Source organism: Ornithorhynchus anatinus, chromosome 2, assembly GCF_004115215.2.
Source record: "Ornithorhynchus anatinus isolate Pmale09 chromosome 2, mOrnAna1.pri.v4, whole genome shotgun sequence".
Classification (NCBI taxonomy): domain Eukaryota; kingdom Metazoa; phylum Chordata; class Mammalia; order Monotremata; family Ornithorhynchidae; genus Ornithorhynchus; species Ornithorhynchus anatinus.
In genome coordinates, this window is record NC_041729.1 from 49,258,900 (window position 1) to 49,285,155 (window position 26,256).

Genomic DNA, 26,256 nt, shown 5'->3' on the forward strand with positions numbered 1-26,256 from the left:
TATTATTATTATTCTTGGCAGTTGTTAAGCCCTTACTTTCAGTGCTGGGGAAAAGTACAAAGAGGCAGTGTCTGGAAACTGAATTAACTATTAACCTGGATGCCCTGGGTTCCCATAGCTGCCTGCTGGGTTGCATTCTGAGTCAAAGGTGAATCACCTTTCCAGTTTAGTTCTACACATGCTATAGCAGAGACCTGAAAATGACCAACACTTCAGGAGAACAAGCAAAAGGAATCATTAAAAAATGCAACACCGCTGTGAAACAATGGAAAATAACAGAAAGAAGCAACTGTGCTCGGGGTAACTGATTACCACATCTTGTTGACAGATGGGTGACCAGAAAACAAGAGGCTTGTGAACAATGGAACTGAATCAGCAATGTGACATACTGATTTGAACAATACACTCACTGACTTTGATCCTCCACGAATCTAAGGACACTGCACTGAAATCCTGACTAAACAGCGGACCGTTACGTCTCCGCCTCCTTCAGCCCTCAAACATTAGCGAATTATAGGTGGGTAGGTTACCAGGTTTGAGAAAGTCAGCCTGCCATTGTCCTGGGTCAGAAGGTTGGAACGGAAAACGCCGCCACTGAGGGACAAAAGGACTCCGGCGAGGGGCTGGTCATCTTCGGCTTTAATCTGAGGTGATATATCAATATTATTCAATCAAAGTTATCTCATATTAATTAAGCCTGGTGGACTTACATCTGCATTTCTTCCTCACTACTTTTAAACTTGCTTATGTATGCCCTAACCTCAAAACCTCCCTCCCTTGAGCCCACGACTCCCTCCTGCCATTGCTCTCCAAACTCCCTGAGAGTTGTCTACACCCGCTGCCTCCACTTCCTCTCCTTGATTGCCTCCAATCTGGTTTCCACCCCGTTCACTCCACAGAAACGGCCCTAAGGTGGCCAATAACTCCTCTCCACCAAAGACCACTGATGGTCTCTACTCCATCCTAATCCTCCTAGACCTCTCAGCTGCCCTCGGCACTATGGACCACCCCCCTTCTCCTTGGAAATTTATCCGTTTCACTGACCCTGTCCCCTCCTGGTTCTCCTCCTATTTCTCTAACCGCTCCTTCACAGTCTCTCTCGCAGGTTCCTCCTCTACCTCCCACCCTCTGAGAGTGGGGGGCCTCTCAAGGCTCAGTTCTGGGTCCCCTTCTATTCTCCACCTACACCACTTATCTGCTCCCATGGTCTCAACTGGAATCTCCATGTGGACGATCTCCACATCTACATCTCCAGCCCAGACTGTTCTCCTCCTCCCTGGTCTTGTATTTCCTCCTGCCTTCAGGATGTCTCCACCTGGACGCCCCATAGACACCTCGAACTAAACGTGTCCAAAACAGAACTCTTTAACTTCCCACCCAAACCCTTTCCTTCCACTGTCTTTCCCGTCACTAATAACGATCACAAATCCCACTTCCACTCATCTCTCTCATACAGCCCACATATTCAATCTGTCACCGACTCCCGACGATTTACCTTCGCAACAGTAGCTAGAAGGTGAAGGTGTGAAGCCCTGTCCAGTAAGCGCCCTTAAATGGCTTCGAGGCAACGGGTCTCCCTTCGTGACCAGAGAATTTGGAAGGCCGTTACTCTGGCAAAATTTCTACACACCAATACCTGACCATCTAGTTCGACTGGAGCCCTGGCGGCCGTGCTGAGGAGCCAAGAATTTTACCTCAAAAGTTACTCCCGCCAAGGCGAAAGCTTTGAAGTCTCCAATGGTTCCCTCCACTGCAGTCAAAACAAATCCTTCCTTCTGTGAGGTCACTGTGTATTCCAGATCGCTGTGAAGGGGTCCAACACTTCACAAGGGAAACCAAAAGAAAACACAAAGCAAAGTGACTGACTTTCACACCCCCCGACAAGGGACACGTAAGTAAGGCAAAGCAAGTCTGTGCCTCCGTGGCCTTTACGAGAATGGCGAAACCTACAGCCGAGGGAGACGGCGGCCCTTCAAACTCGGGTTCTTACCTGTAAGTGCCTCTGTCATCAGTGAAAACTGTGATGAGTGGGGATGGTGCTCCCTTTTCACTAATAACAATCTCAACTCCCTCCAATTCTGGGTGAATCTGACCTTCCAGGAACAAGCCTGCTTTTCCTTGGATCTCTATCAGCTTCCCAGGACAGGTTTCTGAAAAAGAGAAATGGGCAGATATACTTCACTGCAAACTCTCTAAACGCTAGAGAATCACTACAATATATACATGACCAGTGAAATCTAATATCTTTCTACTGGCAAAGTTTTACTCTTTTTCGCTTCAAACCTTAATCGATCCAGAGGATTTATTGAGCCTTACTGTGTGGAGGGTACGGTACCGAGTGGGAGAGTACAATAGAACAATATAACGGAGTTGGTAGACGCCCACAGCGAGCTTACAACAAGATAGCCGGAGAAACCGGAACCCAAGCAGCATACTGGAGGAAAGGTTGGAGAGTTTTCCGGTCTGAAACGTCTTCCCCAATTCAAACCCACTAGACACAGCTCTCTCCGTCTTCAAGCTCCTTCTAGAATCCCTTCTCCTCCAGGAGGCGTTCCCAGATTAACTGCTCACATTTTGGGTTGCGGCAACCCCAAAGCCGCCCTTACCACTTATAAATATAAGAATTTAGATAGTCAGTCACCTCCCTTAACTCTTACTATTTGTCCTTCCGTTGCTCCTACAATTTATAGATGCTCTGTATCTGCCTATCCCTCCCATTAGACTGCAAACTGACTGACGTCTGGAATCTACTTCTTCTGTACTCAGCCAAACAATTCAGGGCTCCGCACACAACAGGTAGACCCAGAATCCTACTGATTGATTACAGACCAGACTGTGTTCACACCATAGGGTGCAAGGGTCTTTCCTCTCCAGAGGGCTAACGGTTTCCACATTCGTGTAGGAAGCAGTGTGGTCTAGTGGAAAGAGCACGGGCCTGGGAGTCAGAAGACCTGGGTTCTAATCCCAGCCCCATTACTTGTCTGCTGGGTGACCTTGGGCAAGTCGCTTCACTTCTCTGGGCCTCAGTTCCCTCATCGGTAAAATGGGGGTTAAGACTGTGTGTGCACCGTGTGGGACAGGGACTGTGTCCTACCCGATTAGCCTGTACCTGCCCCAGAGCTTAGTACAGTGCCTGGCACATACTAAGCACTTAAATACCATTTCAAAAAATACTCATGCTAACAGACGCTTGAAGGCACCAAGTATTAGGTACCTGTAAAACTCAGAGAAACTGCTTTTAACTGAAAGGTTCGGCAGTTACGCAATTTAAAATACGCCTTTGTGTTCTACTAAAAAACTTCTATAAGAAACATAAGGAACTCAGGAGACACTTAATTTAGTAACAGTGGAAAATTATTTTCCACAACTAGAAACTTCTGAAAATTGCATGAAAGGTTAAACCACTTCAATCAATCTACGGTGTTTAGAGCACACCTGATTGCAGAGCCAAAGATTAAATATTCTGCCACTAAATTATATTAGCTCACGTTAAAAACCCTTCAGACACGTCTTTCGGTAAGTCCGATGGCCTAATTGAACCTCTTTGCATTCGCTTTTACCTCCACTGACGACCGTTTCCACAGAAGGGGGGTAGAAGAGGAGCTCTTTAGACGAAGGTGTAACGGTTATCTTCTCCCCGGACCTAAAACGATTAAGCCATTTAGTTTGGCCATTACTTTTTTTCTGAGCAGAAACATAAGAACCTTGAAACCAATACTGTGGAACAAGAAACAAATGTACCTCGCCCAATAGGAGAAATCATACAAAAACGGCCCCTGCAGTTCATCAACCATCTCTTGGACTGGTGGCTTTGTCCCGCCTCCTCCTTCTCCTTTGCCGTTCTTTTCTCTCTCCTGCCTCCGGGTCTTAATTTCAGCCAGCTGCTGCTCCCTCCGCATTTCCTGCAAGGATTTGAGGGGGCCTAAGACTAAGGCAGGCTCGCTGTCGATTGAAGACCTGGAAATGAGAAAGGAGAGATCTAAATTGAGCGACTCCAACTGCTTTCTCTAGATTTCCCACACAACCCGTTCCCGCAGATGAGGATTCTGGTTCGTAGAGGCCGGTAACTGGCTCCCCAGATCAGAGAGCCTGGAACACCTTGGCGTTATTCTCGACTCATCTCTCTCGTTCAAGCTGCACCATCTGTCACAAAATCCAGTCGGTTCTACGTTCAGCACACGGCTAAAATCCACCCTTTCCTCTCCGTCCAAACTGCTCTCAGGCTGACCCAAGCACTTACTTCCTGCCTCTGACTACTGCAAAAGCCGCCTCGCTGATCTCCCTGCCTCCTGTCTCTCCCCACTCCAGCCCATACTGCATTCTGCTGCCAGGATCGTTTTTCTAACATTCAACCCACGTCTCCCCACTCCTCAAAAACCTCCCACATACTGCCACATTGAACTGAAACTCCTTACCATCAGCTTCAAGGTACTCGGTCAGCTCTTCCCCTCCTACCTTACCTCACTCATCTCCTACTACAATCCAGCCCACACACTTTGCTCCTCTAAACCGGCCTTCTCACTGCCCAACTCTTGCCCGTGTCCTCCTTCTGGCCTCCAACTCCCTCCCCATTTATATCCAAAAGATCGTCACCCTCCCAATCTTCAAAACACGCCGAAAATCACATCTCCTCCAAGAGGCCCATCCCCAACTAAGCCCTCATTTCCCCTATTCACCCTCCCTTCTGGGTCACCCACGCACTTGGATCTGAATCTCCTGGGGCACTCGATACTCATCCCGTTCTCAGCCCACAGCACCGAAGGACAAATCTTTATACTCGCCCATTTCCCTATCTGTAATTTATTTTAATGACTGTCTCCCTCTCTAGAATGTAAGCTCCTCACTGTCTACCATCTCTCTTGCGTCGAAAGCTCCAAAGTGCTTAGCAAAATGCTTGGTAAACGGTAAGTGCTCAATAAATACCTCTGATTGATTGAATGATTGACAACTTACAGGTGCATTATATTTTGAAAATTTTTCTCACAGAAAACCATCCCACATTTGGCATTTTGGGGGGGTTTTGGGGGGGTATTTGTTAAGCACTTACTACGTGCCAGGTACTATACTAAGCCCTGAGGTAGACACAATATAAATGGGTTAAACACAGTCTCTGTTCCACACAGGACTCACAATCTTAATCCTCATTTTACAGATGAGGTAACTGAGACAAAGAGAAGCTAAGTGACTTGACCAAGGTCACACAGCAGTAAACGGAGGAGCTGGGATTAGAAATGTGGTCCTCTGGCTCCCATATCCGTGCGCCTACTGAATTTGGGACACATTAAATTAACAAGTTCGTGATGCCGAAGGTTCTCTTGGCAAATACTTCAATCAATCGATCGTATTTATTGAGCGCTGCGTTCAGAGCACTGTACTAGGACAGTACACTGAAACAATATTACAGAGTTGGTAAACACATTCACGGTTCACGGTATCGAGCTTACAGCACAAATGGGGAGACAGACATTAATATAAATAAAAATAAATTAGGGAGGTTCTTAAGTGCTGTGGGGCTTAGGGAGGGAAGAATAAAGGGAGCAAATCTAAGTGCAAGTGCGATGCAGAAGAGAATGGGAGAAGAGGAAATGAGGGCTTAGTCAGGGAAGGCCTCTTGAAGGAGATGTGCTTTCGATAAGGCTTTGAAGGTGTGGACAGTGATGGTCTGTCAGATATGAAGAGGGAGGGCATTCCGGGCCAGAGGCAGGACATGGGCAAGAGGCCGGCGATGAGAGGGACGGGATCGAGGTACTCCCCGATTCATTCCCTCTTGCCTTTTTCACCCTCTTCTATAAAACACCTTGACCTAACGAGTCTTCTGAGTGAGGAGATGTAAAAAGTGTGGAAGAACAGTGAGGTGGAGGCAGAGAAGGATGACTGAGATGAAGGCAACAGCAATGGCTACTGGGCCTACATAGGTTGCAAGAGGAACACCTTCTTCAACAGAAACAAGGTCGAAGAGACAACTGTCCAGATCCCAGTTTCGCTTGACAAGAGCGGTGTGACCTAGGGCAAGAGCACGGGCCTGGGAACCAGAGGACCTGGGTTCTAATCCCCGCTCCGCCGCTTGTCTGCTGTATGACTTTGGGCAAGTCTCTTTACTTCTCTGTGTCTCAGTTACCTCATCTGTAAAATGGGGATTAAGATTGTGAGCCCCTTGGAGGACTTGGACTGTGTCCAATCTGATTAGGTTGCATCTACCCCCCACTTAACAAATACCAGAAAAAAAAGAGTGCCAAAATCCCTCAAAGACATAATATCATCTCTGGAAACATCGACCCTTATCTCGCCTCCTGTCACAGAGCAAAAATCTGAGCTCCTTCTGATGACTGTGCTCGGGTGCGCATAACCCATCTCTCTGAGGAAGCCTCATTCTACATTCCTTTATGTTCTTCAAACCAGAATATGAGGGCAACAGACATAAAACACTTAAATCTTGGGAGAGTACAATCATCACTGGTATTTACTGAGTGCTTACTGTGTAAAATACGACACAGTTACCTGCCCAGGAGAATCTTAGAGTCTAGAGTGGACTTACTACTTTTATTTTTCCTTTGGTCCTCTTTTTGGACTGACACGAGTCTCCTACTGAGAAACATTTCTAGGATTCTTAAAACTTGTTTTGAGTGAAATTGGAACCTGGGTGGATTACTGATCTATTTTTTTGAATTACTTTCAACATGGACGATCCAATATATCTACAGAATTATTACAGAATAAGCGGACAACTGTGGGTTGCTTTGACAAAGGTAGTCGGACTTCCTGAGGCGACAAGAAGCACCAGGAGCCCATTGGGAAAAAAGCCCCTGTGTCAAGACACCTATTGTTCCTTGCGAATCAAAGGAAAGTGCCATTTCAAAAGATTGTCATTCAACATAAGACTCCAGTCAATTGGGTTTTTTTCTGCTTGATCTTTGGCTTCAAAAAAGAAAAAGAATCCGAGGCACTTGAATAGCAATATCGCATGTCAGACAATCTTTTTGCATTCTAAATATGAGAGCATATGTGCCTCGGCGGCCCTTTTTAAGATTTTGTTTTGTTTTTTTAAAAAAACTTCTACATGAAAGTCTCTTGCACTAGACTTAAAAGCTAGTTAAACATATCAGCATGTGTACATTCACTGGAACTTCAGTATGTGCATAGCAGTTCTCTTTTAAACAAAATATTTTGACTCTTAAATGGGTCCGTGTACACAGCATGGTCTTACATTCAGCAGACTGAAATTTAAAAATACTGTATTTCAGCAGGAGCACCCTGCATAAATTTGCATGTGCTATAAGTTTCACTTTTTTTTTCACACGGTTCTTTCTTCTCTATTTAAACTTTACACAAGTCACATATGTCACCCTAAAAATTAAAACGTTTTCGAGGGTGTCCAATTGAAGGCCAGACTGATCCTCAGCTTCTTCAGTACTTTAAATCAGTAAGGGGTGCATTTTAAAAAACGTTCAGAAACGTGCATTTCTCTATGAGAACAAGGGACGTTATCAAACCTTTTTTTTTTTCCCCCTTTTTGGATGGAGGCAGTGCAAGGTGCTGGGGGCAATGGGCATAACACCGAACTGGAGAAAAATCACTTCTGCTATCAAAATTCTACCCTTTAATTTTCCAAGACAATTCTTCACCTCTTCAGAGCTAAAGGCAAGTGATCTCTTCTCGCTTGAAACCTGCCAGTTCCCCACAAAATGTCCCGACCCTAGAATAAAAGTTGCCAATTCGCTTCCTTCCTACTCGAAACACGGAAGGACTGCCTGGTTCTCCTGCCTAATCAACAATCCCTTTAGCCTTACTTAATGGTCACAGTCACATCCAGCAGTTTGTCGGTGGTGATAGTTCCAAGGACGTGGTGACGAATGGCCGTCAGCGTTAAGATGCTGGGCGAGGACCTGAAACCCAAGAAGAAAGACGAACCAGGTTGGCGCTACTTAATGCAGTCCAAAAAATACCCACCTTTTCTCAGTCTTACAGCAATAACCACCACAGTAATTGTTGGGCGCTTACTATGTGCCAAACACGCACTTAGTACAGTGCTCTGCACCCAGTAAGAGCTCAATAAATACGACTGAATGAAGGAAAACCCTGTTCTAAGCACTGGGGTTAGATACAGGGAAGTAGTGTAAGTCCAATGCGGAACAGGGACTGGGCCCACCCTGATTGTCTTGTATCTACCCCAGCGTTTAATATAATGCCTGGCACATATTAAGCGCTTAACAAATACCACAATTAACATTATTATTATTACTCATGCTTGAAAGACCCTGAATCATCATTCTACGTGAGTTCCTTTTACTTCTGGATGAATTACCTCTTCCCCTCTCAGGATCGCACCTGGAGAGTTTCCAGCACTCTACCAGTCTCGGCTACGAGAGGGAGAGTCGAGCCGAGGCCTGTCTGTTCCATTCCTAGCTTGGCCAGTGGCTAGCGAGTGGAAGCCCATCTGCTACAAGTCAAAACTCACTCGTGCTGGGCAGCAGCGGCACGGGAGAGAGTCGAGGGCGGAGATTCGAGTTTACTGCGCAGAAGGCGACAATGGTAAACCACTTTCGTATTTTTACCCAAACTCTATGGATCCGCTACCAGAACCACTGCAGATGGAGAGCGGGACGTTCCGGGAGAGATGCGTCCGTGGTGTCGCTACGGGTCGGAAACGACTCGACGGCATGAGACAAGAATCACCTCTCGTCTTAAAAGAGGATGCCAAATGCCCAAAATACTTTCAAACAACCAAAGAGAAAACACAAACATTTGATGGTGATGGAGCCTCCTATCAGGAATGATGGATGAGACCTGGTCATCTAACGTCAAAACGCAGAATCTGGGCAAATTATTCAAAATACTAGGGACGGCATCGATTGCAATCTCTCACTCCTGCCAATCACGCTCCCAAGTACGACGAACTGCAGAACGCTTGTGTGGTCTCTGTTCACTTTAGCCAGCTCCTGGCAGAGCGGGTTCTTCTGATTCCCAGAGCAGTGCTTCTCCCAACATAGGCAAAACGCGGACAAAGAGCAATCTTTAAAGAAACCTAAAAAAGCCCCTTCCATTGTTCACAGATCACAAACAACTCATAAGTAATCCCAGCTCATCGAGACCCTAAGAGTACTTCCTCACGACTAACCTCAACTGCTCCCTGAAGCCTTCCTGCCTCGGTAGAAATGGCCTCTCATCCCTTGCCCTCCTTTTCTCCAGACCTGACGACTTATTAGGGACACATCGAAATTAATCAAAACCCGGTCAAACTTACGTGTCGTAAGTGTAGTACCCATGTTCAAACCGGTGGCAGGAGCGTGGGGTCACTTTGTACACACCTGGAGAAGGGAAGTCGAGAGTCAAATTCAGAAGCAAAGTTCATCTTGACCACTCCACCAAGCTAAGTGCAAAGCCGGCTTCTCTAGCTCCGAAACGGCAATCGAGGCGGAGCTGAATGGATCCGGAGGTGCCAACCAGGCATAATTCCCACGAGCTGACATTTGTCCAATACCCAAATCCAAGCACTCACTCGACTACAGACTTATTAACTTTCTATCCCGTCACGGCACTAATCTTTATTAAGCCTGCAGATAGGATCAGTATCATTCTTCTTAGAGGCAGGTGGAGCCTTCTACCTAGACAGAACCCTTCTGTCAAATCCCAGCAGGATACCGTGGACCAGAGGGTTCCCAGAAAGACAAAGTTGAATCATTACATTACAACAAATGACAAGAAATGCTTCTGCCCTGGCAGATTCTTGTACGGCAAAAATTCAGCAGATGGGTGCATTTCATACTTGGCACAAAAATACAGTCGGATTCTAAACAGAGTCAACAAAATATGGATGCCTGGCAGCACCTTGCATCTGAGTTATTATGGATCAATTTCCCTGCCTCTGGTTCCTTGGGAAAGTGATCAAAAAATCACCCAACTTTCTTCATCTGAGGCATACTCCTTTGGGTTAATGCCATTACTGGCTTTCCTAGTCTTATAGAACTGTTGAACAATTAAAATACTGGGAAAAAAAAAACCAGTTAACTAGGCCATAGTTCCGCTTCAATACAAAAGCACGAAAAGTACAATCTCCTTCCAGTCCAGATTCCTCTATTTATCTATTGGGAGGGAAGAGAGAATAAACAGAAAACACAGTACCAAAGAAAGTAAGACACGAAATTCAAATACAACCCAAAAAGAGGGATGTAGTGGCGGGAGGACGACGGGAAGAATGGGGAGGAAATCACCTACAATCCTCAGAAGACCTTTCTGTTAAAAGGGATTTTTTTTTTCCAACTAACTGCAAATCAATCCTCTTGAAACTTACCAGGCTTTGAAAGACAGAATCGGTTCACTCCTTTGGACAGGTTATAAATTCCCACATTCTCCGGTCCATTTCCATCCTGATAAAATTCCTGGGGAGGGGAACCAAAGCCAAGACAAAGATTGACCAAGACGTGATTAATAACGGTTACCTCGGAAGGAATACCACCCTTTATACTTGACACCCACCGATCTATACGTCTAATGTATTCATTAGTCTCCATGGCACTTCACTGTCAAACCCAAGCTAAACACCTGTCGACTCCCTCCAAAAATACGTCTTTATTTTGGATCATCTGTATCTCTTCCTCAACCTGAATGCTCCTGCAGCGACTTCTCTGAGGTTTTATAGGTATCATGTGAGAGCATGCGATTAAGAGGCTAGAACAGGAGACCAGAAATTACAATTCTCTTCCCGCGACCTATTACGATCTGGAAAAACCGGTCAGTCAGCGACAGCAAGTTGTAGGTTCCCACTATGTAAAATGAGGAAGCTGTCACCTCCTGGAGTAAGGTTAGTCAAATTCAGGTTAATGAGACTCCAGGCATCTTGTGATCCTATGGTAATAGGTTCTGAATAAGAGTCACCTTCCCAGGAGCTTAGCTTTTCACAGTTTACTCATCCACAAAAAGGCTGGAGCTAATCAAAGAAACAAACATCGTCATGGCCTCTCAACGTCTCCCCATTTCGTACTAACAAAGCGAAAGATGACTTGCTCGTCGAAAGGAGAAAATACACACTCCGGGAGTCAGTTCTTTCAGCATAATGTACTGGGAAAGTATAAACCTGCACCAATCGAGGGGAACAACTGCTTAAGTATTTTCAAAAAGTAGCCACTGACGCACAGTAGGCAGAACCAGATAATTATAGTTTGAATTAACTGTGATGTCCGTTTTCTGAAGGGCACAAAATGATATATTCTCATTATCTCGTTCGTTTTCGCGATACCATAGAGAGATGCTTAATCCTTTCAAATAAATAGTACATGAGAAAAAGGGGTAACTGGAATATGCGTGAAACAACTAATTCCACAGAAGTCTTGTCTACTAACCCTGTTGTACTTTCTCAAGCCCACAGTACACAGCTCTTCACGCAATAAGCGCTCAATAAAGGCCAAGACTGATTAACTGACATCCCTCTGATGGTAGGAACTTAACGGGCAGGGAACCCATCTGCTACCTCTGTTGTATTCTCCCAGGCGCTCAGTACAGTGCTCTGTACATAGTAAGCTTTCAATAAATACCACTGATTGATTGATTGGATGATTACCCCTACATGACAGTTAGGGAAAGGGAAGAAAATGAATTTTCCAGGGTTCCAAAATCAGGCAGAGACCTGGACCTAATACTCTCATACTCATCCAATAGCATTTATTGAGCACTTACTATGTGCAGAGCACTGTCCTAAGCGCTCAGCACTGTACTATATCCATTGTATATATCCATCTATATCCATACCCATTGCAGTTTCAGTTAGGCCCACCTCTCTCTCTCCCTCATCATGGTTTACCCCCTTTACCCCAACGTACCAGGGTAATTGCATGGGAAAGTGAACATCTCAACATGTAGCCCGTCTGCCTAAACTCGATCCCTGATGCGTCGTCTTCTGTAACTTCCACCTCCAGAGACTTATTCCTCCAGCACCAATCTTCGTGTATGATACTAACTACAGAGAAGACAAACCAAGAAGATAGTACTGAATAAACAGCAATACGTTTTTCCTCCCAAATTAACCCGACTCGTGGAGAATCCAGAAACAAAAACAAAAGGATGCAAACCGGGCTCAATCGGCACGGCGCGTAGACGTGGAGCATAAATCTGGGTAAAGCAACTCAAAATTTTAATAAGAAGTAAAAACCGGATACCAGAGCATTCCTGGAATCAGGGGAAATGCTGAAGGCAATAAAAGCCAGAGTGTAAACCACAAAATGAGGAGTGTGTTCTAGTGGAAAGAGAGCACGGGCCTGGGAGTCAGAGGACCTGGGTTCTAATTCCAGCGCTGCTACATAGCTGCTGTGTGACCTTGGGCAAGTCACTTAAATTTTCTTTGCCTGTTACCTCATCTGTAAAATGGGGATGAATACTGTGAGCCCCACTGTGGGACATGAACGGTGTCCAACCTGACCTTGTATCTACCCCGGTGCTCAGCACACTGCCTCGCACCCAGTAAGCACTTGAAAACCATTTTCTTAAAAAGCGCCATAATTATAAAAATTATTTTGGGGCCACTTATCGCTCTTAGCAAAAGAACGGGAGGACAGCCCACAATATCTGCACAACTTTGAAACCACCGCATCATCTCTGCTGTTTGGAAACGCAGTGGTATGCCGCGATTCAAAGGCCTCACTCACCCCATGGAGAAAGACCTCCCGTAGATCAAAAGGAACAACTAAATTAAACTGTTTCATCGCTTCCTCTGCTAGAGGCAGGAGGCAGAAAGCAGTCACTGAATGTTCAGACTTGAATTTGCTATCGACGAGCTCAATGGTTGCCTGTGACCGGTTCTATAACGAAGACCAGAAAGACAAACTGCATTTGGTTCTTACTTTTATATTTTCCCGGAAGCACATTGTCAAACGTGAAAGTCACGGAGTCGGTCTTGCCGGAAAGCTGGAGGCTTCGTTTTTCTCCTTGGCGACTCAAGGACTGCAGAGTCACTACCAAGTCACCGCAAGTATCTGCAGGAATGGGGGAAAAGAAGTATGTCACTGTTTAAAATGTAACAAAACCTCCCTGGACAAGCCTGAGGTAAGACACGGCCTGTGGAAATAGCCTGGACTCGGGAGTCGGAGGACCTGAATTCTAATCCCAGTTCACCTGTGTGCTGTAGTCACTTAACTTCTCTATGCCTCAGTTTCCTCAACTGCAAAATGGGGATTCGATACACGTTCTCCCTTCTGTTTAGGCTGCTCACCCATGTGGGACAGGGACTGTGTCCAATCTGATTAACTACCCCAGCTCTCAGAACAGTACTTGACACATAGAAGGCCTTTAACAAATACCATAATAAGGAAAAGAAGAAACAGAAAGCATCTCCCTGGTATTCTACTCTGTTATTACTTAGAGGTTAGTTCCTAAAAAGTAATTTTCTTAGGATTCCTGTTTCGATTCTAAATCAAAGTTACTCGGACGGTCTTCTCTCTTTGCCACAAACAACGCAGATGCTGTGATCTGGAGACCGTGATGGACTCCAAATAAACTCTGTCTTTCCTCAGTCACTGACACTGGAGAGCGAGGAGGGGAAGGATTAACTGGGGGGAACATTCTCAAAATATCTCACGAGAACAATGCGGAGAGAGAGGCGGCAGCAGAAATTTTAAACAGAAATTCTCTAAGGGAGTCAACTTCGGTGAGCATGGAGGAACATACGCTAGCATGTTCTGATTATGGACCTACGGGAAAACCGTGAACATCTGGTTCACCCACAGGCTCGTTACTTCCATTTCTGGCAACACCCGACTCCCAATATCAGTACACTACAGGCGGGTGTCTGCAGGGCACCGACAACGTGCACAGGCCCTTCTTCCTTGCTCAGGTTGGAGAAAATGCGTGCGCACGGTTGCCTCTGCCCCCCATAATGGAGGGACCTCCCTGATGGCCAGGAAATGGGAATCGCCGTAAGCAGTCGGGGAGAACCCTCTCTCCTCAATGCCCATGCACACTGCAAATATTGTGTAGCTCTGAGGCAAGCAGAGTGGCCTACTGGAAAGAGGCCTGGGAGTCAGAAGACCCAGACTCTAATCCCGACTCCGCCACTTGCCTACTGGGTGACCTTAGGAATATCACTTAAATTCCCTAGGCCTCAGTTTCCTCATCTGCAAAATGAAGATTCAATATCTGTTCTCCCTCCCTCTCAGAATATGAGCCCTATGTGGTATAGGGACTGCGCCCAACCTGATCGTTTTGAATCTATCCCAGCACTTCACGTAGTGCTTGGCGTATATTAAGACCTTACCCCAATGCCACATTTCTGAATGAGAATCTGCCATTAGGACCTCCAAACTAAGTTGGATCAGCCTGACGGACCACTGTAAAACCCAATTAGGGCGACTGCACCCGACTCTGTCCCTGTCCTGTGTTCCTCGACCCCACCACGACCTTCTATTACAATCAGCTACGCAGGTTTGCGATGAACATCTTACCCAGACAAGAAACTTTCCCCGAAACTGATGCCAAAAACTGGGAAAAGATCACATCCATCACAGGTCTGTCAACTACAGTAATGGGAAACATTTTAGGTTTCAAAGCCAGCCCCGCTCGGATTTCAGCCTCAGGAACAACCACCTAAATGGACACACAAAACAACAAATTCCCCCGGTTAGCAGGAGTACGAAGAGCACGTTAAGAGGTCATTTTTCAAAACCAGGATTCTAATTTCAAAGCAGGCTCACAGCTGCTAGTAGGTAAGTTCAAAAAGCCTATCAGACATCACAAATACGGTGCTATCTTTACCCTTCCTATCTGGGCATTCAAACAAGTTTCATAGCACATAACAATAAACAAAATCGATTTGTACGAACAGGTGTCACTGTTCCAAGTCAGCAAGGGAAGAAATAGGGAGAATAGCAATTCTCCCCCCATCTTTAGCCCCAGTAAAAATAACAAAGACGACTCTAAAAAACCCATCATTGGGTTCATTTGTTCTTCATTGAATATATGTTTGTGTAGATTATTTGTCATCTTAGTCTCCTGGTTCTAACCAAAGAAATGCCACAACTTTTGCAAGGAGCAGGTTTTTCTAGTCTAGGTATTTACAAGCCCATGCTAATGGTGGTAAGTAAAGTCCAGCATTGTGACTTAGAAACTGGAGATCAAAACTCTTCTCGCCGTTCATACCTTCTATTCTCCACACCTGCCTTCTCTCCCCAATACCCCTCCCCGCAAACCTCTCCTGTTCCCGTACAGAGACCTCTGATCTTTTGACCCCATCTAATGTTCTCGAGTCAACAAACCTCAATCAGTCTCCATACCCAAACTACCTTCCCTGTCAATCAACCTCATTTAGTGTCCATACCCAAACTATCTTCTTCTGACGACCAAACTGACACCCTCAACACCATCCTCTCTACTCAACAACTCAGTCGCTCCCCTATCCCTTTATTTGTCGACCTACTGACCCACAGCCCTGAATCACCTCCACAGACCGCTTCTTTCGCTGCCGTGCCCGAGGCGCAGGGCACGGCTGGTGGAAAGCCAGATATCAGGCCTGCCTCGAGTTCATCCTTGCCTGCTTTAACTCGGCTCTCTCCTCTGCCCTACGACATCATTTCTCCCTCCTTATTGACTCCCGTGCCCACTGCCCTTGCCAGTTGTTTCAGTCATTTAACACTCTCCTCAAAATCCCTGATCCCTCCCACATCTCTTGCCCCAGTGACCTGGCCAAGTACTTATTGAGAAAATTGAAACCATCAGACGTGAGCTCCCTAAAATCCCCCCTACTCTTCTCCAGTCTCTCCCTCCTTCTGCCCTTTCTTCAACTCTCCCATCTTTCCCAGCAATATCTCAAGATGGGATCTCCCGCCTCCTCTCGAAATCTACCCCCTCCACTTGCACCTCTGATCTCATACCTTCACACGTTATCAAAGCGCTTGCCTCCTCCCTTCTTCTATCGCCATCTTCAACACTTCACTCTCCGAAGGTTTCTTCCACTCTGCTCTCGAACACGTACACGCCTCCCCATCCTAAAAAACCCCTCTCTTGACCCCATGGCTCCCTCCAGTTACCATCCCATCTCCCTCCTACTATTTCTCTCCAAACTCAAACTCCTTGAGTGAGTTATCGGTACCTGCTGCCTCCGTTTTCTCTCCTTGACCCCCCTCCAATCTGGTTTCCACCCCCTTCACTTCACCGAAACTGACCTCTCGAAGGTCACCGATGATCTCCCTCTGATCAAATCCAACAGCCTCTACTCCATCCTGATTCTCCTCAACCTCTTAGCTGCCTGTGACGCTGTCAACCACCTCCTCCTCCTCCTGGAAACATTAGCCAACTCTGGCTTAACTGAAACTGTCCTCTCCTTGTTCTCTTCCTTTTCCTAGCCATTCATTTTCAATCTATCTTCAATCTATTTCGTGGGTTCCTCCTCTGCCTCCTGCACCCTAAATTGTCGGAAACCCTCAAGACTCAGTTCTGGATCCCCTTCTATTCTCCGTCTACACCCAATCCCTTGGAGAATTCATTCACTCCCATGGCTTCAACTACCATCTCTATGTAGACGATTCCCAAATCTCCATCTCCAGCCCTGATTGCTCTCCTCCTCTGCAGATTCACATTTCCTCCTGCCTTCAAGGCATCTCCTCTCCATCCGGACCGTTACCATTTAAACCAAACACTTATCTTACCTGTCCTGTCCCCACTCCAGTTCACACTTCACTCAGCTGTTCAGATTTTTCTTCAAAACTGTTCCGTCTAGGTTTCGCCACTCCGCAAGACCCTCCAACGGTTTGCCCACCCATCTCCACGTAAAACGTAAACGTCTCGCCGTCGGCTTTAAGGCTCTCAATCACCATGCCCCGATCTACCTCACTTCCCTGATTGCCTACTACAACCTAACACGCACTTCGCTCTTCTAATGCCAACCTACTCACTGTACCTCAGTCTCATCTAACTCTCCACCAAACCCTCGCTTACGTCTCGCTTCTGCCCTGGAATGCCATCCCTCTTCATCTCCCTTCCTTCAGACCCTTACTATCAACATATCCCCTTCAAAAGGCCTTCCCCAACTAAGCCCTCAGTTCCTCTCCTCCCACACCGTGTCATCCTTGCCCTTGGATCTGCACCCTTCATTCACCATTCCTTCCGCCCACAGCACTTACGAACATACCATATTTTATTTATATTAATGTCTGTCTCCCCCTCTAGACTATGTGTATTGTGGGCAGAGAACGTTTCTATCAATTCTAAGTATAAATTGTACTCTCTCAAGCACTTAGTACAGTGCTCTGCACACAGTAAGCACTCAATAAATCCAACTGATCGATCACTTGACGGACTGCTATTCTAACAGAAACAGAATAAGGTGTTCAGGCAGTAGGTGGGTTGAAATGTACCCACTCCCCAATTCAGAGGATGACAGTCCCAGCAGAACTCATGATTTCTGATATTTTTCGGAAAACAAAAGCTCCTCGTCTTACCTGAATTATGTAACTTCCGGCTCTTGCCTTAAAGCAGAATGCTCCATGAGTGTCTGTCTCTACTGCAGTCAGAGACCTGTCCTTGTCTTGAGGTGACATGGTGATTCTGTATCTACCAATCTGCTTGATTGTGTCAGGGAAGCGAGTGATAGATATATGACCACAAACACTAAACCTGCCAAAATTAATTTCAACACATTAATTTGGTTAAAAAAGGAAAAAGCCTTTGGTATTTAAGTGGCATTTGTAAGCACCATGTGCCAGCACGGTAATAATAATAACGATAGCATTTGTTAAGTACTTACTATGTGCAAAGCACCGTTCTAAGTGCTGGAACTAAACGCTGGGGTAGATACAAGCTAAGTTCTCCATGTGGCTCACAGTCTTAACCCCATTTTACAGATGAGGTAACTGAGTCCTAGACAGGTTAAGTGACTTATCCGAAGACAGGAGGCGGAGCCGGGATTAGAAACCGGGTCCTCTGACTCCCGGGGCCATGCTCTATCCACTAAACCACGCTGCTTCTCTAAAAGTTCCACCGAACAGGAACCTCTCACAGGAAAGTCCACACTCCAAAAACAGGATGTGGCACAGATAGCACAGGTAATATTTCTCTCTTCAATCCAACACCTTTAAAATGAGCTAGCAGAAAGACGCGGTCCGAGGCCAGTTCAGGCATTGCCTTTTCCTCTTTCTTGTTGTCTGTCCTTCTTTTTTGGTTCTTTTATCACTTTGTCATTCTCCTCCGAAGAACAACAAGTTCATGAACGAGGGTATTATTCATCGAATAACAGTATCTGCGGCATCTGTTACGCACTTACTCTGTGCCAAGCACTGTACTAGTTCTGGGGCAGATGCAAGATAAACAGGTCAGACCCAATCTCGGTCTCACACAGGGCTCACACCTACAGAACCCTCTGCAAATACAGGGGAGGTCCTAAATAAGAATCCTACTGGAAGATATAATAATAATGGCATTTGTTAAGTGCTTACTATGTGCAAAGCACTGTTGTAAGCGCTGGGTAGGATACAGGGCAATCAGGCTGTCCCAAGAGGGGCTCACAATCCTAATCCCCATTTTTTACACATGAGGGAACTGAGGCACAGAGAAGTGACTCACCCAAAGTCACACGGCTGACAAGCGGCGAAGCCGGGATTTATATCATTATCCCCAGTGAACATTTTGTGACTCAACCCTCCTCTTGACTGTTATATCACCACAAACGCTCCTATTCCAAGGAGGCGTGTCGGGTCTCAATTGGCCCGCATCTTAGATATTAAAACGGTCTGCAAAACAGTCTGTCGACTCTTCAAAACTGAGCAGCCGAATTAACACAAAGTTTCCATTTTCACACTGAAAACCTCATTTTGATCGAATTCTCAAAAGCCCCACTTGGAGAGGGAAAATTCTTTAAACCCGGCGGGTCACAGATCGATTTTGAAGAGAACACAAAAACGACGTCTTGGCTCGTTTACGTCTTCAGCTGGAATTTCTCAGCCTGCGCGGGTCTGGCTTTGATGGTTAATAATCCCTTAGCACCGAAACGTTCTTAAATTCAAATGTCATTCTACTCGAAACTCTCCAAATGTTCCCCAAAATAACAAACTTACCCTGTTGCTACTATGTCAGCCAGTTGGGGAGTGTTGGGGGCGATTTTGACGGTAATAGTATCAAAATAGAGATGCTCTTTTTGAGCTTGAATAGTATACGTTCCCGTTGTTATGTTCTCTAGACGGAAGGAGCCATCGGCTTTCGTTTTCACTGCAACGAAAAAAGAGATTTTGAGTGAATGCCCACTGCCTGTTCTGCACATCGATAAAAATCTGGGTGGGGGAAGAAGGAGGTTCCCCCCCACCCCTTCTACCTTCCTTTTGTTTTCTGAAGTAACAACTTCTTTTTCATGTGACAGTCTGGGATTGCCATTTGATAAAGAGTGACCCTGAGAAGTTACAAAACCTCACAATGCTCACCTTGAATTTGACTGTTGAGAGTCACTATAGCATCGACGACACCTTCACCCTCAGGTCCGTTCAAAACTCTGCCGGTGACTGAGAAGCCCATTACGCGGAAAACAGGCTAAATAACAGAAGAGCAGAGAAAGTTCATCATTTACTAACTGTAAGGAAGATGGGATAGATATCTACTTCTTTCACCGGCTGACGCGTTTTAAGTTTTTCTTAAAAAAAAATAAAGTTTAAAACCCTTCAACTTTCAAAGAGAAACTATTAACACCCATGTTTGTAAGCTCCAGAAAACAGGTTGAAGACATTGTCAACTGTATCCTACACTCTGAATCTTAACTTAGCATATGTAGAATCAGAAAAGGGTTGCATGACTAGAAACTCAAGCTCTCATATTAATGAAGAAATCATACAGAGGAGTCCATTTCGCTTGGAGGATCCTAGAAAACTCTTAATGCTGGACCTCGATTCAGCTTCTTCCAACCCTCAACAGAAATATCTATTTTCTAGCATTTTGTGGCATCTTCGTCTGGGGATGGGCTACATACTTCTACCTTCAACCAGGGGTGCAATCTGAAAGCCTCACCTCAATTTTCAAACTGTCGTGCTCTACTGTGAAGTCCAGTCGAGCGGGAGCCACATCAAATGTGATCCTCTCTCCCCGATAGAACGGTATCTGAAAGAGATTAAAGGCTCTTAATTTTGTAAAGGCTACTGATCTTCAAAAAAAAATACACTCACGCTAACCCATTTAAACCCAGAGAAGCCATTTAAACTATTCGATCTCGCACAACCCGAGATGGGCAGGAAAGGGAGAGCCCGGGGAACAAACCCCACCAATCCAACCAATCGATTCTGAATTGGAACGCTTCAAATATTATAAGAAAGCGTGCGTTTTTAACTTCTGTGTTACTTTAAATTACTCAGAAGTGTCCACACCTACTGAATTGGGCTGAAACAGCAGCAAAAAACAGTGCTCGTGTGAGCAGGGGATGAGTCTGTTTAATATTGTACTCTCCCAAGCACTTAGTACAATGCTCTGCACCTATAAATACAACTGAATGAATGAATGGTTACTTTTGGGACCTCAGATCCATTACACCGACACACAGGCGCCATAAAATCCTCCTTACTTACCACAGTGTAGCCTCCACTTGGTAAAGAAAAGAAGGAGAAAGAGCCGTCTTCTTTTGAAATGACACTGCACAAATAGAACAGCTTCTCATCTTGCGGCTGGAATCCATCAACCGGGGAAATATTACAGCCCAAAATATCCTGCGAAGAGAAAGCCCAATTACTTCTTTCTCCCACAGAGCCCGAAGGTGAGGCTCAACGGTCACAGAAGCAAGATAGTCGAACTGAACCGCGTGCCGCCGACTCACCTCTTTAGTGACTGAAGAAGAGAAGAGGAGAAACGTAACCCCCTTCATCGGCTCCCCATCACTTCGGACAAAGCCGGAAACGTTGTAGCCGGCCACTACTAGGGGACTGGCGGCGTAGGCATTAGAATTAGTTACTCGAACTGTGGTACTGGCCTAGGAGGCAAGTGGAAATTCAACAGTGGAGATCCACTTGGCCAAAGACACAGTGCAAACAGAATTTGTGTCTGAGAGAATCATTAATGGGACATGGTCCAGCCTGCTGTGGTTGAGGAGACATTCCATGACTGGCAGGGGAGACAGAGGTCAATTCCCAGGAGGATTTTTAAAAAAGGAGAGAGTCCCTCCTAAAGAATTGCAGCCTTGAGGGATATGGGGCCTAGTGCATAGAGCATGGGCTACGAGTCAGAAAGACCTGGGATCTAATCCCGGCTCCGCCATTTATCTGCTGCGTGACCTTGGACAAGTCACTTAAATTCTCTTGGCCTGTTACCGCATCTGTAAAATGGGGATTAATACCGTGAGCCCCGTGAGGGACATGGACTGTGTCCAACCTGATTAGCTTGTAGCTACCCCAGTCCTTAATACAGTGTCTGGCACAGAGTAAGCTCTTAGAAAATACTAATAATAAAAAAAAACACCTCTCCAAGCTCTCATCTTAAAAATTGCGCTATTTATTAGGCGCTATGTGCTAAGAAGCCTTCTCCAATTAAACCCTCTTTTCGCTAGATCCCTCTCCTTTGTGACATCTATGCATCTGATCTAGACTGTAGATCAGTCCAGACTAGACTGTACTCTAGATGATATTCTAGACTGAATGCTTGTCGTGGGCAGGGAACGGGTCTGCTAATTCTCTTGCATTGTACTTTCCCTAACGCTTAGTACAGTGCTCTGAATATAGTAATTACTCACTAAATACCACTAATACCTAAGCATTGGGCCAGATACCATCGGATCGGTCCCAGTTCCCGTCCCCCGTGAGATTCACAATCTAAGGGAAAGGGAGGGCAGGTATTTAATTTCCATTTTACAGATGAGGAAACTGAGGCACAACCAAGTTAAGCGACTTGCTCAAGGTCACCCAACAGGCAAGAGATGGAGCCAGGATGAAAATCCAGATTGCCTGACTCCAAGTCCTTGGCTCATTCCGCTAGGCCGTATCTTCATCCATCTCTGTTATCGTCATCATCTTCATCATGACGGTATTTGCCAAGTGCTTACTACGGGTCAAGCAGTGTTCTAATCGCTGGGGTCGATGCATGTTTATCAGGATGGAAACTGTCCCTGTCTCACACTGGGCTCGCAGTCTAAACTGGAAGGAGGAGGATTTAATCCTCATTTTACAGATGAGGTAACAAGCACAGAGAAGTGAAGTGACTTGCCCCCGGCCACACAGCCAGCTCTTAACAGAGCGGGGATTAGAACCCAGGTCCTCTAACTCCCAGGCCTGTGCTCTTTCCACTAGGTCATGCTGCTTTTTCTTGATCCACCAAAAAAGGGTTCTGAGTCAACCCTGCCTTCTCATCGCTTGAAGCTAAGGTAAAGGGCGGATCCTCCCTTGAGGAATCCCATCACTGAGCGTTGCTCTCTGGTTTGGGGCCAACTTCTAAAAATAGTGCCCTGGAGTTACCATGCGTTATGTGCACGCTCCTGTCCCTGCCCCGCTCAGAGCCGACCTGGGAATGGGAGACGATCTGGTTCCTTCACTCACCATTTTTACGGTGGAATTAGGGGCTGGGGAGCCGGGGCTCAGAGCCGGAGCCCAGATAAGAGGAACGAAGGCACCCCAAAGGTCCTACATTTCTCTGAGGGTAGAGGGAATCACGGGCAACCACAGAGACCCTGATGCCATGTTTGGACCTGGCTTAATCCATGTTCGGATGTTGTCATTTCTATTGATGAAAGTATTTATAACGCCTGCTCAAAAATCTGCAAATGTCACCCAATGAAAGGTTCACATTCAAACTTCTAAATCCTGAAAGAACAGCTGAAAAATGTCTCATTAAGTGCGGGCAGCACCACATTTTTCAACTGTAGTGACTTGGATTTTTTCCCCTCGAGGTGGAAAGGTATATGTTTTATCAGAATTAATTGACAACAGAGCGTCTGAAATTTCCTAGTTCCCATTTTAAGAAATGCAGATGCTCAAAGACACCTGAGCTCTCCTTCGTTACTCTTTTCTTAGAGCAGCTACCAAATCTTCGCCCCTGCGCCTTTCTCGGTTTCTATTTCTGTCGAAGAAATGAAATGCGAACGCTACCGATTTTCACGTGCCCAAGGGCCCGGTTTAAAACCCAAGTTAAATTCAGGGAAGAAAGAGAAGTGTTCTCATGTTGGACAGGCAAAGATCAAATAGCTATAGATCAGGGCTGCTGAAGAAAGGGGAGCGTTGGCCAGAACAGCCTTAAAGGATCTCCTTGCCTTCCGTGGTCTCACGGTCTCCTACGGCAAGACAAGACCAGCCCCCCGGTACCATCAGCTGCTACTTCGGAGGTAGTGGCGCTTTCAGTTTGGCTCCATTTTCACATCACTTTCTCACCAATGGAACACTCTCCTCCCACCCTAAACACCTAAATACATCTGTCTCCCTCGTTCACCTCAACGCAAAGCAGGATTACTTCGGTTCAGGTATGATACTCACTTCTTTCATAGCCCAGGTTGGATGGGATGCAAAGATTTCGTACTCTCCGGGGAGCACCTTAAAAAATGCAAACCTAGGAAACCAAAAAACGCGGTTATTTTTCTCCTGATCCCTCAAGGATTTCCAGGGGAATGTCAGAAAAAGACATTTAATGGCACAGGAATCTGTTTTGGATGGCAAAATTGCCATTTATGTTCGCAATTAACGTAATGAAACCACCCCATGTTTATATAACATTTAGTGCTGCAAAATTACTGAAGTCACAACACCTCAGGGAAGAAAACTGGCAGGATTAAGCTGATTTCACTTAGAGAAAAGCTTCTGAGAGGTCCACTGAACAGGAAAGAAACCCAACTCTGAGTTCCTGATGGCAGGAGATAATTCACTCAGCTTCCCAGCTCCAGTTTCAAAAGGTTCTTTACCTCAGATCTACAGGAAAGTTTCTGGGCAAAAAAAAATTGGATAAAACATGACATAACTCACTTTCCACCAGGCTGAGTCACAGTAGACTGCATGTTAGCTTCATTCCCCACGTTTCTCAGGGCAACCCGAACTCCTGCAGGCCCCAAAACCTGCCCTTTACTGAGTACCTGCCACAGAGAACAGAGTTAGTAACTCAGAGCAAAGCGCTCTTGTTAAGCCGTACGACTTCTCCGAAGCATGCTCCGAGCTGGAGAAAGGACTGGCTAGACATTTCAGGGCCAACCATAAAAACAAAGAAAAAAAGGAAAAAAGAAAAATCTAACCTTGCCATTGACTGAAAACCCGGTAAACACAAAGTTGATATCGCCTCCTTTTGTGCAGATGTCATTAACGCCATCAACATGAAGATCTACACTTGTTGGTTCTGGAAACAGAGACGGGGAGGGGAGAAAGGGGAGAGTGGTTATTTGAACCATTTTCCACTCACTGTGACAGAATGAAACCTTCTCAAGGCTTCTGAAAGAACAATACTCCTTTTACAGCTTCCAAACCTCTAGGTTTCTAAGTTCCCAAGTGATAAAACTTGAATTCTGTCTTAGCGGCTCTCAATGAAGATGATTTTTTTTTCAACCCCTAGAGAAGATAAAAGGTTTCACATACAAATGTCCTGTTCTGAGCTTAAATGACTCGGAAGAGTCCCTACAGGCCAAGGCAGAGCTGTCCTGATCCTAAGCAAACGCAGAGATTCCAAATGCAGAGATGTCTAAAATACTCAGGAGGAAAACACGGATCTGGTCTCACCCCAAGCGGACCCTCAGTACTTTATCCACTGCCCAAAGCTTAACCTCCATGGAGAGCAACGACCTGGGCGCCTAGGAATTTCTTTCAGACAAAATTTCCAAAAATAAGTCATAAGTTGACAATCATAATATGGGAAGTTAGGTAACAAATTAAATTACTGAATTCAATTAACTAGATCAAGTCCCTGGCAATTGCCAGAATATTACTTTGGCTCCTCTGGCTTCAGTTTCCCCTCCTGGAAAATGTACCTAAGACTCCAGTTTTGTATATAATAATAATAATGTTGGTATTTGTTAAGCGCTTACTATGTGCCGAGCACTGTTCTAAGCGCTGGGGTAGACATAGGGGAATCAGGTTGTCCCACGTGGGGCTCACAGTCTTAATCCCCATTTTACAGATGAGGGAACTGAGGCACCGAGAAGTTAAGTGACTTGCCCAAAGTCACACAGCTGGCAAGTGGCAGAGCCGGGGTTCGAACCCATGACCTCTGACTCCAAAGCCCGTGCTCTTTCCAGTGAGCCACGATAATAATAATAATGTTGGTATTTGTCAAGCGCTTACCATGTGCCGAGCACTGTTCGAAGCGCTGGGATAGATACAGGGTAATCAGGTTGCCCCACGTGAGGTTCACAGTCTTAATCCCCATTTTCACAGATGAGGTAACTGAGGCACCAAGAAGCACAGCTGACAGGTGGTGGAGCCTGGATTGGAACCTTTGACTTCTGACTCCTAAGCCCGTGCTCTTTCCACTGAGCCACGTTGCTTCTCCACATTTCTTCTATATATGGGGCACCATCACACATCCCATTTTCAGACGTTTCCTCCCCCGCCACAAAACCTTCTCAAACACCGTCTGCTAAGGAGAAGCAGGCGGCCTAGTGGATACAGGGAGACAGAGCATGGGTCTGGGAGTCAGAAGGACCCAGATCTTAATCCCAGCTCTGCCACTAGTCTGCTGTGTGACTTTGGGCCAGTCGTTTAACTTCTCTGAGCCTGAGTTAACTCATCTGGAAAATGGGAATTAAGACTGTGGGCTTGTACCGATTACAACTGTGAGCCCGTCACTGGGCAGGGACTGTCTCTATCTGTTGCCGAATTGTACATTCCAAGCGGTTAGTACAGTGCTCTGCACATAGTAAGCGCTCAATAAATACGAGTGAATGAATCTACCCCAGTGCTCAGTACAGTACCTGGCAGCTTAATTGCCGCGTTCCTACTACAAACCAACCCATGCACTTCGCTCCTCTAATGCCAACCTACTCACTGTACCTCCATCTCATCTATCTCACCGCTGACCTCTCTCCATGTTCTGCCTCTGGCCTGGAACGTCCTCCCTCTTCAAATCCGACAATTACTCTCCTTCTCTTCAAAGTTTTATTGAAGGCACATCTCCTCCAAGAGGCCTTCCTTGACTAAGCCCTTATTTCTTTTTCTCCATCTCCCTTCTGAATCACCTTCGCGCTTGGATTTGCTCCCTTTATTCACTCCTCCCTCAGCCCCACCGCACTTACGTACATCTCCGTAAATCTATTTACTTATATTTATGTCTGTCTTCCCCTCTAGGCTGTGAAATCCGCTGTGGGCAAGAAACATGTCTACCAACTCCGTTACTGTGTACTCTCCCAAGTGTTTA

At 45.9% G+C, this 26,256-nt stretch overlaps 1 protein-coding gene and 1 non-coding gene across 4 annotated transcripts in view; one reads left to right on the forward strand and one right to left on the reverse strand.

Moving 5' to 3' along the window:
* Positions 1-26,256, reverse strand: part of LOC100087236 (nodal modulator 3) — a 55,512-nt gene that overhangs the window by 17,556 nt on the left and 11,700 nt on the right. For all 3 annotated transcript variants that reach the window (XM_029058224.2, XM_029058223.1, XM_029058222.1), the window contains exons 4-23: positions 24,146-24,246; positions 23,883-23,989; positions 23,400-23,472; positions 20,762-20,914; positions 20,517-20,654; positions 19,966-20,055; positions 19,389-19,494; positions 19,029-19,179; positions 17,418-17,592; positions 14,427-14,568; positions 12,831-12,962; positions 11,814-11,950; positions 10,289-10,376; positions 9,242-9,305; positions 7,788-7,883; positions 3,742-3,957; positions 3,561-3,643; positions 1,991-2,150; positions 1,695-1,821; positions 531-644 (exon numbers count right to left, since the gene is read on the reverse strand). In XM_029058224.2, the coding sequence (XP_028914057.1) occupies positions 531-644; positions 1,695-1,821; positions 1,991-2,150; positions 3,561-3,643; positions 3,742-3,957; positions 7,788-7,883; positions 9,242-9,305; positions 10,289-10,376; positions 11,814-11,950; positions 12,831-12,962; positions 14,427-14,568; positions 17,418-17,592; positions 19,029-19,179; positions 19,389-19,494; positions 19,966-20,055; positions 20,517-20,654; positions 20,762-20,914; positions 23,400-23,472; positions 23,883-23,989; positions 24,146-24,246 (2,453 nt within the window). The remainder of the gene's footprint in view (positions 1-530; positions 645-1,694; positions 1,822-1,990; positions 2,151-3,560; positions 3,644-3,741; positions 3,958-7,787; positions 7,884-9,241; positions 9,306-10,288; positions 10,377-11,813; positions 11,951-12,830; positions 12,963-14,426; positions 14,569-17,417; positions 17,593-19,028; positions 19,180-19,388; positions 19,495-19,965; positions 20,056-20,516; positions 20,655-20,761; positions 20,915-23,399; positions 23,473-23,882; positions 23,990-24,145; positions 24,247-26,256) is intronic.
* Positions 8,308-8,445, forward strand: LOC114809626. The gene has a single exon (XR_003757402.1). It is a non-coding gene; the product is annotated as a small nucleolar RNA SNORA7 (small nucleolar RNA).